A 17,500-nucleotide genomic window follows, 5' to 3' on the forward strand; every position below is an offset into this window, starting at 1 on the left:
CACATTTCCTATCGCTCCAATCGTCGCAACCCAAACGCCGCACGATTCTTTTCTTCCGGCCACATCCCACATGGAAGCCGCAAAGCCATTCAATGCAACCGTATTGCGCGTCTCTCTCAATTAGCTTTGCGCAGTGGCATTACCGTAGCCAGTGAGGTGCAACCGAGGCGCGGTTATTGCTGATTGAAAACTTTTCCCAATACCCCGCAAGACGACTTGAAACACAGTCGGCTTTGCAATTTTTGCCGGCTCGTATACGGGCCCATCATAATCAAGTATGAAGATACAACTATGTCTAAGTAGACTCCAGTGAAGTCGAGTGCTGCGAAATGAACTTAGCGACACTCTAATAGTGGGAAAGACGCTGAAACACGTAACATGTTGAATTATCTCGTAACACGTAACCCTCGATGAAAAATTAGGTAATGCACTTAATATTCACCTTCTTTAACGTCTTCTAAATGTGAAGACATTCATAATTGAAAACCCTGTTGAGAACTCAAGTGGCTTCTCTCACATTTCCTATCGCTCCAATCGTCGCAACCCAAACGCCGCCCAATTCTTTTCTTCCGGCCACATCCCACATGGAAGCCGCAAAGCCATTCAATGCAACCGTATTGCGCGTCTCTCTCAATTAGCTTTGCGCAGTGGCATTACTGTAGCCAGTGAGGTGCAACCGAGGCGCGGTTATTGCTGATTGAAAACTAATCCCAATACCCCGCAAGACGACTTGAAACACAGTCGGCTTTGCAATTTTTGCCGGCTTGCATGCGGGCCCGTCACAATTAAATATAAAAACAGAAGTGGTTTAAGTATAGACTTAACTGATTAGAGTGTAATGTGAAGTGCTAGTTTTCTGCCCCATACGAACCATGTGAGCGTTAGCCCTAATTATGGAAATGGGCCTCACATTACACTCTAATCAGTTAGGTCTGTTGAAATATAAGTGCTATACGGCCAACGTTTGCAAAAACGTAATCCTTCCTTGTAGTTTAAGTATAGATTACAGTTGAGTTTGTCCTTTGTCACCGAGTGCCGCGCGATATGCTTAGAATCATTCTAACAGTCGGATAGTCAGTGAATCACTTTTACCGTGAATTGTCTTGTGAAGAAGATCTAGAGTCACCCTTGATTTAGCGTAACATAATACGCTTACAGTAAATTTAATTCTTTAAATTACCGTGAGACAAAACAACCATATTTTAAAAAAATAGTACTGAGAGGTCGCTTCTCTTATTTTTCCAATCGGCGCAACCCGAAAAGCACGCTATTCTATTATTCCGGCCACATCCCACATGGAAGCCGCAAAGCCATTCAATGCAACCGTATTGCGCGTCTCTCTCAATTAGCTTTGCGCAGTGGTATTACCGTAGCCAGTGAGGTGCAACCGAGGCGCGGTTATTGCTGATTGAAAACTTTTCCCAATACCCCGCAAGACGACTTGAAACACAGTCGGCTTTGCAATTTTTGCCGGCTCGTATACGGGCCCATCATAATCAAGTATGAAGATGCAACTACCTTCAAGTACTCTCCAGTGAAGTCCTCCAGTGCCGCAAAATTGACCTAGCGACACTCTAAACACGTAACATGTTGAATTATCTCGTAACACGTAACCCTCGATGAAAAATTAGGTAATACACTTTCTTTTACGTCTTATAAATGTGAAGACATTCATAATTGAAATCCCTGTTGAGAACTCAAGTGGCTTCTCTCACATTTCCTATCGCTCCAATCGTCGCAACCCAAACGCCGCACGATTCTTTTCTTCCGGCCACATCCCACATGGAAGCCGCAAAGCCATTCAATGCAACCGTATTGCGCGTCTCTCTCAATTAGCTTTGCGCAGTGGCATTACCGTAGCCAGTGAGGTGCAACCGAGGCGCGGTTATTGCTGATTGAAAACTAATCCCAATACCCCGCAAGACGACTTCAAACACAGTCGGCTTTGCAATTTTTGTCGGCTCGTATGCGGGCCCTCATAAGTTAACGAAAGAGCTTAGAGTGCAAGTCTATTGGTGTGGCTAACGCTGGACCATTGTAGAACTGTAGAATCAAGAGTCCATGGCTGATGGACACTTGGTAGAATCTCATTGGCTAGTTTCGAATTGCGCAGCAACGAAAGAACAGAGTCGACTCTAATCTGGTTGCTGCATAATTCGAAACTAGCCTATTCCATTATTCCTCCGACAAGCTCTAGGAAAAGGTGCGTTTCACCACTTCCCGACTCCCTGGAGACGTGAATTGGTTACCTCAACCCTATGGAATAGGACTGTTTTCTGTCTCCTAGAGTACGTCGACAAATGGATTTGTCTGAATGAATCCCTCGACTGATGTCCCCTCTACCAACATATTCTAAGAGGTCCCCCATCCAACCGCGATCAAATCCCTAACTTTGGGGAATTATACAGATGACTGTATTCTCTCCGCTTGCACAGATAAATCCCTCCTCGTTAAAATTTATCGGTCCAGCTCTTCCCTACTACCTCAACGACCCCTCCTTTAGACTTTCAGACGGTTCAACCGGGTTGTACTTAAAGGAAAAGTAACAAATAACAAAGAAAAATGTGTCAATCATACCCTGCTTATAAAGGGTCATCTCTTTCTCCGTAAGAGACAAGTGTGTCTTCTCTCTTTTTTTAATCTTGATTTTGTCCGCCTCTCCTTTTTTTTCCGCCGCGAAGAAATAGATGTCCCCTTAAAAGCACCGTACAATCATGACTTGACAAATTAATCTTCAAATTAAAAGTTGTGAGTGGGTGTCATTGAATTTAAATGTGGTCTCTGAATATACGAAATTTAACTACATGAGAAAGGAACAAGCAATAAGTCTACGAAATGCTTTTTGGTATCGCTCTTTTAAGTTTCGTTTATTGCTTTCGACTTGTTACTCTTCAGTTGATTGATTGGAATGCGCCTGTTATTTCATCATTAGCAACTCCTACTTTTTTCCATCCTTCGCTGCAGCGAGAAAACGCGGGATATCCCGCGTCTTTGGATAAGAGCTGGGAACTAGTTACATCAGTAGTTACATCATAACGACGTTGCATAAAATGTCCCGTGCATTGTTTTTAGCTTCATTCCTTCGTTCGTTGCGTGCAATTTCTTCTTTCAAAACGGGTAACGCACTCGGAAACTCTGTGGAGGTAGTAAAGCCACCTCTTGATATCATGGCAGATAAGGAAACTAAGACCGCAACTTTTTCCATGAGTTGATTTTGGTTTCCCGAGGCTCAGTTCGGATGTGCTCATGGCGTCGTTCGAACCAAAGTCGGTTACACTGGTGGATCAAAGCCTTTTCCGACCTACTACAGCCTGTAAGTTATCGTTAGCGGACAGTAACAAAAATTTGAGTTGTTAAGGGGTTGTTGTCCATCTTGTACTGTTTTGCTGGAATCGAATCTTTAAAATTCATGTTGTGAAAATTGTTACATGTCTGAAACGAGATCAAAGTCAGGCTTGCGTATGACATAACTTGTTTTGATTGACATCGTTTTTGAGTCAGGTTGATTGCATGTAGCTCAACTGCTTTTTTCATCGTCATTGTAACCGGTCTTGTCGATCAAAGGGTTTTCTGTAGGACTACCGATAAATTGATGACATAACCTCGTTCAATCTTTTAGAGAGCTTTCTTTATTCGGTTGCCAATTATTTCCCGGTGGAATCACAGTTCTCTTTATTGAGGCACATTTTCCTTTTGAAAATAATTTACATGGAGTTTTTCCTTTTTACAACTGTTGTAATGCTGAGTCAAGGTTACTGTGAAGAAAAGTGCATCTTTGAGGGGAGGGGCAAGTGCTGGGTAAATGCATAGTCATAAGGAGCGGGAGGGGAGGGGAGGGGGGCAGGAACATTTTAATGGCACTATTTCCTTTGTTCCTATTGCAAAAGTTCTGGATATGATGAAAATGAAATAAAACATTCAAAAATGAAATGAATGGCGTGAATCCAGAATGGTTTTCAGAAAAATTTTGTTAAAAACTAGTACACAAAGACATTCAAGATTTCTGCATTGTTGTCATAAAAAGTGTATTTTTAGTGATCTACTTTCCACATTCCAAGAGCCAAATAAGTAGAATTTTTGCTAAGAAGCTGACTCATGATCATTTTGATTCGGTTCACAGTGAAACAATGATCCTAAAATAATTTGCAACCAGTCTCTAGAGACACAGATAACAATGCTGCGATGAGAGATCTTTTGTTTTCATCCACCAGCGTGGCTGGTGATGACACAATGTGAAAACCAGCAATAATATTCATATTCAATTAGTTCCTACAGCTGTATACCAGAATAGTCTGAGAGAGTATGTTCTAATAAGTTCAATATTTTGTGTATCAATAAGAAAAATTTATATAATTTTTTCAAGGCTAGCTGAGTATACATGTATGTATGGTATACATGTTTTCTCCCTTCCAAGGGATTAATCATGAAAGACCTTTTGTTTTGGCAGGGACAAAACACGTTTGTGGGTCAGGCTTCTACAAAAATATGCGTGGTATTTGTTATTGTTATTGTTATTGTTATTATTAGTGGTATTATTATTAAAAAATGTGCATTGTAGTATCCTTTACAATTCAATAAGTTAAAATGGGTAAAAAGCTATTCTCATCACATTGTTCAAGATGTTGCCATTAAAAACTGACTTTGTCTTTTTTCTATGCATTACACAGTGGGAACCATACAGAAACTGTTCAGATGGAGTATGATCCAAATAGAACAACATACACTGACCTGTTAGAAATATTTTGGAAAAATCATGATGCTACAACAAGCCACAAAGCACAATACATGTCAGCCATTTTTTATCATGATGAAGAACAGAAGCAACTTGCAGAGAAAACTCGTGATCAGTACCAGAAGACGCTTCGGAGACCCATAGTAACAAAGATTCTCCCAGCCAAGACATTTTATGATGCAGAAGAGTACGGTTATTTTTATTTTCTCTTAGTTGTTGCCATTTTATCTGTTTGTACATAGAAATCAACAAATTAATGAAAATCAAATCAAATGTTGGTTTTTGAAGAGGGGGGGAGGGGGGGGGGGGAACCAGAGTACCCAGAGAAAAAGTACCCGTTGCAGAGTAGAGAACCAACAAATTCATCCCACATATAATGCCAAGTCTGAGAATCACACCAGGGCCACATTGGTGGTAGGCGAGTGCTCTCGCCACTGCGTCATCCCTGCATCTCCATGCAGGAGGTTGGGGGGTAAGGACTTTAGGCGGACCAACACCCAGAGTCTTTGAGTGAGACTCTCTAGTCTTCTTGGATAAGCCAGGATGATTAACTGTGGGCCCTATCTCAAAACCTTTCAATGCCCATATTAACCCTGTGGGATGTAAAAGAACCCACACTACTTTAAAAATCCTAGGGAAACAAAGATATAATGATGATGATGATATCTCTATTTTTACCTGTAAAGCAGATTTGAAGATAATTCTGTACAATAATGTAAATGTATGTTAAAGTTAATATAAACACCAAAGACTAAGTCTATTGAATGTATTATTGTCATTATTTCAATTTAATTTAATGTGCAGATATTCAATAGAATGTTAAATGTTATGTGATTGTTTGAGGTTGTGGAAAAGAAAATGTATAGCGCTTCTAGATGTTATCAAAAAATGATCTCGATCTAGTTCATTTCCGGTCCTTTAGTGAAGGTATCTTTTCCCTTGGTTCAGCAACACGAATCTAATAATATTATTGGTGTACAGGAGAGAATTCAAAATCTATCACAGTCCTAGTTTATGCATAGGAACCAAGGAAAGGAAATAAACATATCAAAGGTCTTGGTTACTGATCAATATTTATGTTACTTGAAAAAGATTTTGTTGCATGTGTTTCCACATGTTTCTTACCATGATGAAGAATTCAGATTTTTTTTGAAGAAAATCAAGTTCTTAAGCTTGGATAACTAACTTTCAGGATATTATTCTTTTCCAGTTACCATCAGAAGTACTTACTACGTCAGCATCCCACATTGTTGAAGAGTCTTGGATTAAATGGTGTTGAGTTGGTGAGCTCTTTTGTGGCAGCACGGTTGAATGGCTATGTTGGGGGTTATGGTTCACTGAAAAATTTTGAAGCAGAGGTTGATGAACTGAAAATAAGTGATGCACAAGCAGACATGGTGCAAAAGATCTTGAAGAATAAGAGATTCTAAATTGAATCACGACTTCTGAGATCCATTTTTTTTTTCTGTTTAAGTACTGGTAGGCCTTAGCTATAGACTAAAAAAAGTATATAAAAAGAGTCACATTGCCATTTGCTTTAGTTCAAATTTGTCTAAACATGACTGCTATTTTAAGATGGAGTTAGCAGTCATAGCAAAACAGAGATCTACTGGTAACTCTTCAAAGACAACAGAAGCGACAGGGGACGACATGTTATAAAGTAAATCACGGACAGATTGCCACAAAGCAGCTTTTTCCTTTGCATAATTTTTATCCCAGAGCTCTGTATGCATAAAATTAATGCAGATTAGTTTAGATCACATCTACGGTATGTACACGGTATTTAGTTTTCCAGGTCACTGGAATACTCTCTTTCATTCATAGGCAATGTCACTAATTAGCAAACAACTTTATAATTTCACAATATCATTACTTTGCAATAATAGTTGGAACCACTGAATGTGGATTTGGACCTGGTTCAGTTAGTGCCTTTGTTAGCTTCAACAGTTATCATAGCTTGGGGCTGTTGATTGATTTTATTGATGCCCAATCAGCAGTCTTAATCCTGTATTATACTTAAGTATAAATACACAGGTGATTATACAAAATCACACGCTCTCATTGGCTCGCTATCTCGGATTATCAGCCGATACTCTCCTCGACGGACAAAATGGCTGCCAGTAGTCATTTTGCCACTGTAAGTGAAGATGATTTCGTGTGGAAATGTTTTTTTTTTTCTCTTTTTTGAAATAATCACTTGTGTATTTATACTAAAACAATTATTTGCCTCAGGCTCAGTGATTATCAGTGAATATTTAGTATATACTAAAACAGTGAGATAATATAGCACAACAAGATGATTTTAACTCATTTATTCCTGCAAAGATTACAACATTTTCGGGCCCAAATTCTGCGCGAATTGCTCGGAGGTGAATAACAAAGGATATCCGAAGTTTGAGTAGCCAATCAGTGCACGAGTTCAACGCTATCCACTGTTTTAGCATATACTAATCACCGATAATCACTTCGCCTTCGGCGAATAATTGTTAAATATTCCTACCATGGCAATTATTGGCTGGTATTAGTGGGCTAATGTAGTGGTTAAAACTAGCTGTCCAGAATATTTATTTGGTGTAAAAATTGAATCTTTAGAAAATAGTAAGATCAAATGAATGCAGATCAATAGAGTTGGAATGAGACAAGGGCACTTGACTGCTCTTACCAGTGTTAATGACGTTTTGTAGTGTAAATAAAAGCACTGCAGGACTGAGAATTTAATGCATTGGTTTGGTAGTGAATAAAGAAAGAAGAGAATTTTTGTGGGGGAACTGCATTAATCACCAAGATTCTGTTTTGTCATTTATAAGATGTTGAATTATAATGTGCAACACACAAAATAAATACACCAAAAACGGTATGTCTTGTTGTAAATTTAATGATGTTGGGTTAACCGCATCCCTTGATTGAATATTCTTTTTAATCATTCTGTGAAACCTTACAAAGCATTAACATACGCATGTGCAAAGGCGAAAAATGAAGAATAAATCAAATCACCGCACACTGGTGGCTCAGTTGGTTGAGCATTCGGCTGTCACGCGGGACGTCGCAGGTTCAAACTCCGGCCAGATCAACACTGATCTTAAAATAACTGAGGAGAAAGTGCTCCTTTTGTAATTTCATCCGCAAATAGTTCGGATAAGGACTATAAACCGTAGGCCCCGTCTCACAAATATCTCACAAATATCTTCCCTGTGGGATGTTGAAAAACCCACACACCATTCGAGAAGAGTAGTGCTAGTCATTCTAGCACTGAAGCGCTAATTGGGGACACTGTAAACTGGAATTAACGATTAACGTAAATCAAGTCAAATGATGGTTTTTGAGGAGAGGGAAAACCGGAGTACCCGGAGAAAACCTCTCGGTGCACAGTAGAGAACCAACAAACTCAACTCACATATGACGCCGAGTCTGGGAATCGAACCCGGGTCACATTGGTGGGAGGCGAGTGCTCTCACAACTGCGCCAGCAAAAGTGGCCGGCTTAGCGGTGATGTCTCTAAAAAGGTTTATGGTGTACGAGGCCACCCAAGCAGAAGCAGCCATAAGTCAAAAAGGGACTTAGCCGAGTGCTGAAATGTGTAGATGTAGATAACAATAAATTGAAAGATAAGACCACTTGTAGTAAATGCAGGGAATATGAGTTAATGAAGTCTTTTTGAAAAGCACCGAATTTGCAGGTGTCATGGTGTTGCCACGCAGCCGTACAAAAGTAGTTTTGAAAGGTCTATTCAACAGCAGTTTTTCCCTTATCTGTCTACATCTACATGTTCCTGCTTAGGTGGCCTCACACTCCACAAGCCTTTTTAGAGACATCATGCCAAGCCATTTGACACCCCATGTTATTTTACTCTCCCTTGTGCACTGGGACGATTTGGAATGTGGAATGCTCTGCCCTTTCCTGCAAAATCTAATTTTTTTGTTAAGGGAAATGTTCGTAAAATACTCGACCATTACGTTTTTTTTTGAGAGGAGAAAATTTATATCACGCTGAAAAAGTACTAATGACTTTGTCCCAGGCAGCTTTGACACAAATTCAGTTTGCTATCTCAAATGAGAAAATATTCATTCTGTAGCAGTAGGATCTAACTGCACCGCGAAATCCAAATATTATTACACCATGCAGTATTTGTGTGTGATGTTTTCTTACTTATTTTTATTTACCATGCCAACAAGCCGACTTTTCCCATGTCTGTGTATAGGTATCTCTCTTCTTCAGAGGCCTGGAACTACCCCACGAGTATTTTTAGCCAAAATTTTGCATAATATTTTCATTTCTGTCACCGCACAGATATGAAAAATAAATAGACGAATACTCATGGTCCACTGCCGGAGCCAAACGTGACAATGTGATTTCCTGTTTGTACCCAATCACTGGCTGCCATAATCGGGGATGTAAATAACTATTTTGGCGCGAGTGGCAAATCAAGGAGCGGCGAAGCCGCGCGGAGAATCCGGAGGGGAGCTGTGAAATAACGCCCTTCCCCATCCGGGCCAACAATACCACCAGCTAAGAACTTGAGGGTGTATATCAGTGTTACAGTCTTACACTTTTTCAAGTTGTTAATTGGCAGATTACGCAATTGGGAATCCTTACGTGATATAAGGCCAGATTGCCACAATCATTTTGATCCGGATGCTAGCGGTGTTTGACGAGTCAGCCGAAAGGTCTCTGATGAGTCCCTTGGCAGGGATGAAACATACGTATGTAAGGCTAGCCACATAATTATCCATTGTGAAATGCATATCAGTGTACACATTAAATTGTAAATAGCATGACAAAAAGATAAGGGCAAGCACGAACACATTAGGAAATCCACACTAGGACAAGACAGCCCTCTGGCTCGTCACGAGATCTTTTCTTCTCTTGGAACCAAGTGGATGAAAGATTGCGTGACACTAACAACAAAATAGGTAACGCAACCGAAGACGCATGACAGTTGATGGCGGAAAAGTTTTTTTTCATACCGTGTTTGATACATTCCTGTCAAGGTACAGCTGGCATACTGGTGGCTGGCTTGTCAAGTGGCATCTGGCTTGCATTCCATCACAGCTGTTCTTTATCTGTGTGTCTGGCAAAACGTTCGGTCGAGCAAGTTTAACGAAACGGAAAGAAAAATGGCGGATAGCAAGAGTATCGGAATCGTTGTGGTCGGTCTGGGGCGGGCAGGAAAAGCCAGGGTACGTGATTTGGAGCAGAGAGTTTTAGGAGAGAGCGCGAATCTTCGAGGTGTCATCTCAAGGTAAGGTTGAAGACTGGCCGAGTGTTGCGTTTTACGGTGCGTTCGATTGACCCTATTCCGGAATAAGAATACGTGGAGTGATGATTTAAAACTGTATGTTTGGCGTTTTGAAGCAACAAGAATAATAAAGATATGTTTAAAATAGCATTTTAGCAGTTGTTTGACAATTTTAACGTGAATCTCCGTAAAAGCGAAGGATTTCTAACCTCTATTCCATGTATTCCTATTTCGGAATACGGTCAATCGAACGCGCCCTAAGTAGCAGTTTTCTGTAAAATAAAGGACATTGCAATTGGAACGTTAAATTCATTCTTATTTCTGATACTCGAGGATGGTCTATGGTTCAAACTTCCTTTGGACACAGATCCAAGCATCTGTTACCTTGGTAGAAAAATTCCGTTCAAAAGTATTCAAATAATGTTCAGCTTTTGTACTACAAAACTTCACCCCCCTCCCCTCCTCCATACCCGTCCATCACCTCCTCATAAAATCTCTTTTTTTTCGCCTTCTTGGGGTCTACTATCTGAAAATTTCTTATGAACAGTGGTTTTAGGTGCAAGGTTAAGTAATGTTTTCTTGTCCATGGACTCCCCAGGAACTACCCTTTAGACTATCCCTCTTTTGGTCAACCAAAAACCAAATTACCTATAGATGAAAAACTTACCAGTGTTAACTACACAACCTTGCAATTAGCCTCATCTGCAAAGAGGCATTTGAGTTTTTTTCAAGTTCTCCTGGTCACCATCAAAACATAACTTTACTTCATAAATTTACTGGGGTTAGCATTTATCTCCTTTTTTACTGGAAACTTTCGAGAATGCAAAGCTATTTCAATTTCAGTCTTAGCACCACAGTATCCAACTGCCAACTGAACTATGAACTCATGGATTAACTGCCATGAGTCTCCAAACTAGATTAGAAGGGCTGTCTTGTCCTAGATAAAGAGGGTTGTCTTATCCTAGTTTGGAGGATTTCCTTGTGGGTTTATTAGATTATTCGAAGAATGTAGGCTCGTCAAAAGAAAGACCAGTACAAGCACCTTATTGAATGGTTTAACATATGATTTGCTTGTATATTTTGCGAGTTGTGTAGTATTTTTCCAAGCCCAGAAGGGGCGAGGAAACCCAAGCAACGAGCAAAATGGCCCCACATATTTAATGTTTAACCTTTCAATAAGGGATCTATTATATTATTTGCACTATCACACCATTTCTAGCATTTTGGCTTCTTCCTGCATTGACTGAGAATCGTATAGATTGCATAATAAGGCAAGTGTGAATGATGAAAACAATATTATTTAACACAGACAAAACAATTCAAATGCCTTTATTTGATTGGATAAACAAAATGACGAATGACAAGTAATGACAAGCTAAATTCTCGGGCTTTGCATAGTCTTGAAAATAATTTCTTTAACCCATTGACCCCTGGGGCAACCTAGGATGCCTCCAGTTGATGAGTAAAATTGTCTGGTTTTAGACAGAGTAAAATCTGTTTAGTCTCACTGGACCAGGAGTCAATGCCTGTTGATGTTGAAAAACGCTTGTTCCATCCGTATTTGCTCAGTTCTAAACCGGTCAAACTGGGACACTACACTGTTTTTGCGCATTCTCTTGACCAAATACGGTAAAATGACGTGATAGTGGACTAATAAATCTCCATAATCATATTTCCTTGGTTAGCCCATTGACTCCTGGGGGTTCCGCATTGACGAGTAAAATTGTCTGGCGTCTGGTGTCTGGCTGGTTCAGGCTGGTTTGGGTATCAAAGGGTTAATTAATGAGGGTTTTTCAGGGAGTGATTAACCCATTGACTCCTGGGGGTTCCCCGTTGAGGAGTAAAATAGTCTGGCATTAGACAGATTAAAATACTAAGTATGGCTGGTTTAGGCTGGTTTGGGTGTCAAAGGGTTAACATTTACCACAGTATTGTGAGAATGCACCATTAAAACAATATTTCATATTATGTTCAACTGAACCTAGTGAAATGGCTAAGTTCCACAAGTCTCCTATACACCTCTGAGAGGCAGAGCATCTGAACTAGTGATCCAAAGGTTGTACATAAATGGTTGCTATGGAGCAGCACTTGGATTTTCTTAATGTCCCTGAGTCATCATTAAAAATGAAATCTAAATTGAGAGAAGTGATCCTTGCACTTAACTGGTGTCTATTAGACACCTGCAAATTTTAGGTGGCTCCAGTGGGATTTGAACCAATGATCTCTGCGATGCTGGTGCAATGCTCTACCAACTGAACTTTGGACCCACTCAGTTGGTAGCAGGTCAATTTGTTGGACTCATGTGGTAACATTTGCTGACATTTCCCCATTTCTCCTTACAATAAAATTATTGTGACAAACCATTGTTTTGTAGTTTGGAGGGGGACATTGGGGGTTGCCCAATACCGCATTTCTGTGCCAAAAAAGGGCAAATACTGAAATACCATGGTCAAAAACTGTTAAATACTAAAACCGAAATTAATGTGTTCTATATTTTCTTCCCCATGTTGCTTACCCTGGGTTCCAGAGGACCGTTGGTTTGGAATTTCTGAGCGTTCTCTCCGACCGTGAAAAAAAATTCCTTCTGGCACCCTGGGTACATGTTGCTCTGTGCACGCAGATTACCTTTGTTAGTACAGCAAACGATTGTTAAAACAAACTGCGCTTGCATTTAGCCTGATCTTGCACAAAGGAGGAAGGTTGCAGAGTTTCCAATTTCCCCATGGGCAACCGGAATTCAGATAATTCTGTGATGTAATTTCTGCATTGAATACCGTGTACCAAAGATGCCCAGGGGGGAGGGGGGGGACTCCCATATGAAACAGACAGGGATGCTCGTTGTCTCGCTTAGGGGTTTAAATTTTGGATTTTGGTCTCGCTTAGGGTGTTCCGGGCAAAGCGCCAATATTTTAAGCCGCCAAGGTCTTGTTTAGGGCTCCGCGAAGAAACAGAATTACGCGAAGAGAAACAGAAGTCAAATATTCTTTTTAACTTGTTTTTAGGGGTCAAAATTTGCTTAAGCCACACCCAGATTGGTCTCCTTTAGGGTTCACAAAAAGCTTGAGCCACGCCCAGATGGTCTCCTTTAGGGGTTAAATTCAAAATTTCCGACGGGCATCCCCGTCTGTTCCATATGGGAGTTCCCCCCCCCCCCGAGCAAAGATGAGGACTGCTTTTTGTAGGGTTTGATCATACAGCAATTCCGAACTTTTAGGACTACAACTTCCGAAATACTGCCCTAAAAAACTAAGAGATACTGCATTTCCGCAGACCCCAATGTCCCCATCTAGCTTGGCTAATATATCTTTCCACAAAGGTTTTTTGAACTGACTCCTCCACTTACTATGCACGCAGGAATGTTTCTTGCCTCGTGCAAATCCACATATCCACCCTTAACCCATAAATTTAAAAAAGAATGGTCCCTTTTATCGAGTGCCTTCAATCACATGCCATACTGCCTTATCTCTTTACTGACACATATTAAGGAAATATTTGGATAATAAAGTAATAATAGGTGTAATTTATTTGGGACACTGACATGGTCTTTGTTTCTTTGGTTTAGAACACCAACACAGCAGATTGATTCCTTATACAGATTGATATAACAATATTATAATTTTGTTACTTGTGTAGGCGGAAAGTAGATGATCTTACTTCTCTAACATGGGATGAGGCACTGGCGAGCAATGATGTAGACGCTTTTGTTATTAGCACTGAAAACAGCACTCATGAAGAGTATGCCAGGTTAGATATTGCCAAAACATCAAAATATCAACCTTTTCTGTGAGCTGAAGATCAGACCTAAGGTATCATATCAACCCGGTGTTGTTATTTTAAAGGAAAGCCTTGGAGCACGGAAAACATGTCTTGGTTGATTTTCCATTATGCTTCTCATCACAAAGTGGGAAAGAACTTTATGACTTGGCAGAGAGCAAAGGTATGATTAGTCAAGCAACAAATTCTGAAAAACACATCTGAATTGAATTATGTTTGATGGGCCTGTAAGTAGGGCTTTGATGTTGTCCAATGTTATGTTGTTTATTAAATCCCATGTAAAGACTGTTCTTAGAATTTCATAGGAGAAACCGGAAGAATTGCTTCCAAACCCGAAAAAAGGAACATCAACGAAACTTGAAGAACTATACAAAGGGCTCAAATGTTGCCAACCATGCGTGGCAAAACAATCATTCCATTGACTTCGATAACGCTTGTGTTATTTACAAAGGCAATTACTGCGTTCGAATAACACTAGAATCTTGGCACACGTACAGCTAAAACCGTCTACGCGGATTATAACTCAAAACCGTTGCCTGGGCCTGTAATTAGGTCTCATTTACATTTTTTATCTCTTAGCTTTTTTCACACTTCTTTTTGTTTTCTATTTTTATAAAAGAAATTTTGGCACCCCTTTTCGTATATACAGTCAACTCTCTCTAAGACGGACACCATCGGGACCGGCCTCAGCTGTTCGTCTTAGAGAGGTGTCCGGCTTAAAGAGAGTCGACGTAACATGACCCCAGAAATTTTGAGATAATAATGCTGAACCTGTGCACAGTGAATACACGTCTGTTTAAAGTTTGTTTTAAGTTATTTACTTGAACGAAACCTTCCTTGTTTTAGATTACAATACAATTCGGTTGTCACCTCCAAGTTATTTTTGAATGGGACAATGACTGATTTAATTTTAACTTGCACTGTATGTATTCCGGCGACAAGATAAGAGCTCTCAATTAAACTTCTGGTGTTAAAAGAGTCACGTACAAAAATTTTTCTTCCCTAAATGGTAATTTGCGATCACATTCAGCACCTCACAAGTGTCCGTTGACGATTCCAAAGTGTCCGTTGTCCGTCTTATGGAGGTGTCCGTCATAGAGTTTGGTTGTAGTAAAATGACTAAAAAACGGCCGGGACCAGAACCAGGTGTCCGTTTTATAGAGGTGTCTGTCTTACAGAGGTGTTCGTTAAGGGAGAGTTGACTGTATTTCCGTTCGTGTGCTAACTTTTTTATTCGTTAAAGGCTTTAGACTGATGGCCGAAAGCTTATGTTTTTTAATATTTTTTACCAGAGAACGCTTTTACATTTTAGCATGTAAATATTATGGTAAGTTAAGCTGTAAATGTTTCCAGATATTAGTTTATCCCTGTTTTATTTGATTCATTGTCCTCTTATTCATTGTTGTTTTCTACATTCTCCTATATTTGTAAGCTTTTGATGTCTTTTGTGTCGATCATCACAAGTTGTGTTTGGTTCTTTTTGCCAGGTTTAGTCTGTCATGTTGAGAACATCGCTCTTCTTCTTCCCTTGCATCAACATTTCAAGCAAACCATCAAGACCAAGGCAGTTCCTCTTCAGGAGGGCATAGTTCGTTTAGATGCCAGGTTCTCAAATGCCTGGATCACCGATGAAAGCCTTGCCGGGTTTCCCAGCTTCTCTGGTATCTCAGATTTGGAGTGCATGGTCGATCTCTTTGGAGAGCTCACCCTTAAGGAAGCCCGCTATGTACATGAAACTGATTTGCGTTTACTAACTTGCGAGTTTTCTACCTCAGATGATAGGTATGTTTACTTGTCTGGGGTCATGTCAAAAGGATTTTTAGTATCAAAGGAAGATCCTATTCAAGTAAAAAATGTTCGGATTTTATACGATCACTTGTCTCTTATATTTTTTAGCCTTGAAAATAAATCATTTACCTCTCTAGCGAATATTATGTCAAGGTAGATTTTCTTTCACTAAACGGAAACCGACGGGCTCGCCCCAAGCCTGGGGCACAGAAAAGGAAGTGGCGAGTCATAAACGGTCAGACAAATTTCCAAATACAAGGTCCGTCTTTAATAGTCTATTGACAAAACCATTCATTCATCGTTAGTTCGAGTAAAGGAAGTAAGGGGGAGGCTATCCTTTTGTCAACTTTTAAAAAATGACCATGTTAAGAGACAACATTTAACATTTAATAGTTGCCATCTCATTTTTATCCACTCCTTGCCTTGTGCTTACAGGCTATTGACATGGATAACGGAAAGGAGACGAGAAGGAAAACCAAGGCACAGATTCCAGGAGTTCAAATTTGAAGATGGCAGTGTCCTAACTCAGTCACCCACCGGTCCCCCTCCTCCAACTGCCCCCGGTCACAAAGGACTGTTTGCAAAAGACCTAGAATTGTTCTTAGCACAAATCAGAGGGGAACGAAGTAGTGATGAAATCGCCAAGGACAAGAAACTTGTTTTAGATTGTTTGAAATTGGCAGAAGAAATAGAGAAAGTTGCAAAGAGGTGAATAATTGATCTCGACGGCGTTTTTTAAAAGGTTAATGCAAGTGCCAACTAAGATTCCTAGTTTACTTTAAATCCTATATCAACCAGTTGTCTCTAATGCGCGCTGTAATGAAGAACTTGATTCCTACATTAAGTGTCACGAAATCGATAAATCATTTCTCTGGCTCGCTTTGACGAGTCGCCATGATAAATACATAATTGATCACGTCTTTTCAGTAGCCTTCTGAAGCTAAGAAAACAAAGGAAGACCTTTCACGACATTTCATTTCAAAGTTACATTTCGTCGGTTTTAATTATTCAAGCGAGAAAGCAACAAGTAATAAAAGTTTTAAAATCTCTGGGCGTATTCAGATTTATATAAGGAAGATATCTGTCATTATTAAAAACTGGATCATTGGATAATGCAATTCGAGAGTTTTGATTGGCTAAGCCATCATGGGTTATGAGCCATTATACCGTGATCTACAAACACGGCAAGCATATGCGTGATTTTTTGGGCCTTTATATTTTGGGCCTTTATATTTTTATTCTAGTTTTCTATATTTTGAGGGCGTTTTTAATAAAGCAATTATTCCACTCGCGCTTGTTGGATATGAGATAATTATAGCCAACTCGGCGCTACGCGCCTGGTTGGCTATCTATCATCTCATATCCAACGCGCGCTCATGGAATAATTGTTAAATATTCAATTGCACCTGAGGCTAATGACATGCCGCAAAGTGCACAATTGGATTTTACTTTGGCCCAAACACATGGGACACGTTCTGCTCGCAGTCCAATTGCATTCTGGTTCTCTCTAATCGCTCTTTGGTCAAATACACGATACCAGTACTAAACATTTCATATCCCGATGAGGATTTCCCCAATATCATGGAAACGCGAATACAGGGCAGATGAACTCGTACCACAATAAACTTAATTAGGAACTCATTACGTGCATGGCGAGTTTCAACCCGAGCTGAAATTTCAGTTAGTACGCACTGAAATTTCGCTCCGCCCACGGGGCCGAAATTTTTTTGCGATTACATAATAAATTTCACCTTGCGAGCAGAGCCTCTCTAAGACTCGCCTGAGGGCGAAGAAGAGAGGCTATGCAGAAAACATGTCAAGACTCGTAAGTCGCCCCAGTCCAAGTTTCTGGCTAGTCACTCCGGTCAAACCGGTTTAGGCAAGGCGCGCATCATATTTTTGACAAGTACAAGGAAGGGTTACATCTTTGCAAACGTAGGCCGTGAAGCACTTATATTTCAACAGACGTA

At 40.1% G+C, this 17,500-nt stretch overlaps 2 protein-coding genes and 4 non-coding genes across 6 annotated transcripts; all 6 read left to right on the plus strand.

Annotated features, from left to right (window-relative positions):
- Positions 1 to 122: 122 nt before the first annotated feature.
- On the plus strand, positions 123 to 261 carry LOC138022511 (U4 spliceosomal RNA). The gene has a single exon (XR_011126590.1). It is a non-coding gene; the product is annotated as a U4 spliceosomal RNA (small nuclear RNA).
- Positions 262 to 636: 375 nt separating this feature from the next.
- On the plus strand, positions 637 to 775 carry LOC138022522 (U4 spliceosomal RNA). The gene has a single exon (XR_011126600.1). It is a non-coding gene; the product is annotated as a U4 spliceosomal RNA (small nuclear RNA).
- Positions 776 to 1,347: 572 nt separating this feature from the next.
- On the plus strand, positions 1,348 to 1,486 carry LOC138022516 (U4 spliceosomal RNA). The gene has a single exon (XR_011126594.1). It is a non-coding gene; the product is annotated as a U4 spliceosomal RNA (small nuclear RNA).
- Positions 1,487 to 1,834: 348 nt separating this feature from the next.
- Positions 1,835 to 1,973, plus strand: LOC138022517 (U4 spliceosomal RNA). The gene has a single exon (XR_011126595.1). It is a non-coding gene; the product is annotated as a U4 spliceosomal RNA (small nuclear RNA).
- A 1,735-nt stretch (positions 1,974 to 3,708) lies between these two features.
- LOC138021250 (peptide methionine sulfoxide reductase-like) lies at positions 3,709 to 7,589 on the plus strand. The gene is made up of 3 exons (XM_068868106.1): positions 3,709 to 3,767; positions 4,668 to 4,919; positions 5,943 to 7,589. Exons 1-3 carry the CDS (start codon positions 3,709 to 3,711, stop codon positions 6,160 to 6,162), a joined length of 531 nt encoding a protein of 176 aa, XP_068724207.1. The 3' UTR covers positions 6,163 to 7,589.
- Positions 7,590 to 9,629: 2,040 nt separating this feature from the next.
- On the plus strand, positions 9,630 to 16,640 carry LOC138022401 (biliverdin reductase A-like). Its single transcript, XM_068869528.1, has 5 exons — positions 9,630 to 9,971; positions 13,602 to 13,712; positions 13,808 to 13,905; positions 15,230 to 15,524; positions 15,966 to 16,640. The coding sequence occupies exons 1-5, from the start codon at positions 9,847 to 9,849 to the stop codon at positions 16,240 to 16,242; spliced, it is 906 nt and encodes a 301-aa protein (XP_068725629.1). The 5' UTR covers positions 9,630 to 9,846; the 3' UTR covers positions 16,243 to 16,640.
- The last annotated feature ends 860 nt before the right edge of the window (positions 16,641 to 17,500 follow it).

The sequence above is a fragment of the Montipora capricornis genome, chromosome 10 (genome assembly GCF_036669925.1).
Source record: "Montipora capricornis isolate CH-2021 chromosome 10, ASM3666992v2, whole genome shotgun sequence".
NCBI lineage: Eukaryota > Metazoa > Cnidaria > Anthozoa > Scleractinia > Acroporidae > Montipora > Montipora capricornis.

Excerpts from the sequence above, each read along its gene's own strand:
- LOC138021250 (XM_068868106.1), top strand. The coding sequence starts at position 3,709 with ATGGAGTTTTTCCTTTTTACAACTGTTGTAATGCTGAGTCAAGGTTAC. Across the intron at positions 3,768-4,667 it reads CAAGGTTACTGTGAAGAAAA|TGGGAACCATACAGAAACTG; the intron begins GTGCATCTTTGA and ends TGCATTACACAG. Across the intron at positions 4,920-5,942 it reads ACATTTTATGATGCAGAAGA|TTACCATCAGAAGTACTTAC; the intron begins GTACGGTTATTT and ends ATTCTTTTCCAG.
- LOC138022401 (XM_068869528.1), top strand. The coding sequence starts at position 9,847 with ATGGCGGATAGCAAGAGTATCGGAATCGTTGTGGTCGGTCTGGGGCGG. Across the intron at positions 9,972-13,601 it reads CTTCGAGGTGTCATCTCAAG|GCGGAAAGTAGATGATCTTA; the intron begins GTAAGGTTGAAG and ends TTACTTGTGTAG. Across the intron at positions 13,906-15,229 it reads TGACTTGGCAGAGAGCAAAG|GTTTAGTCTGTCATGTTGAG; the intron begins GTATGATTAGTC and ends TCTTTTTGCCAG.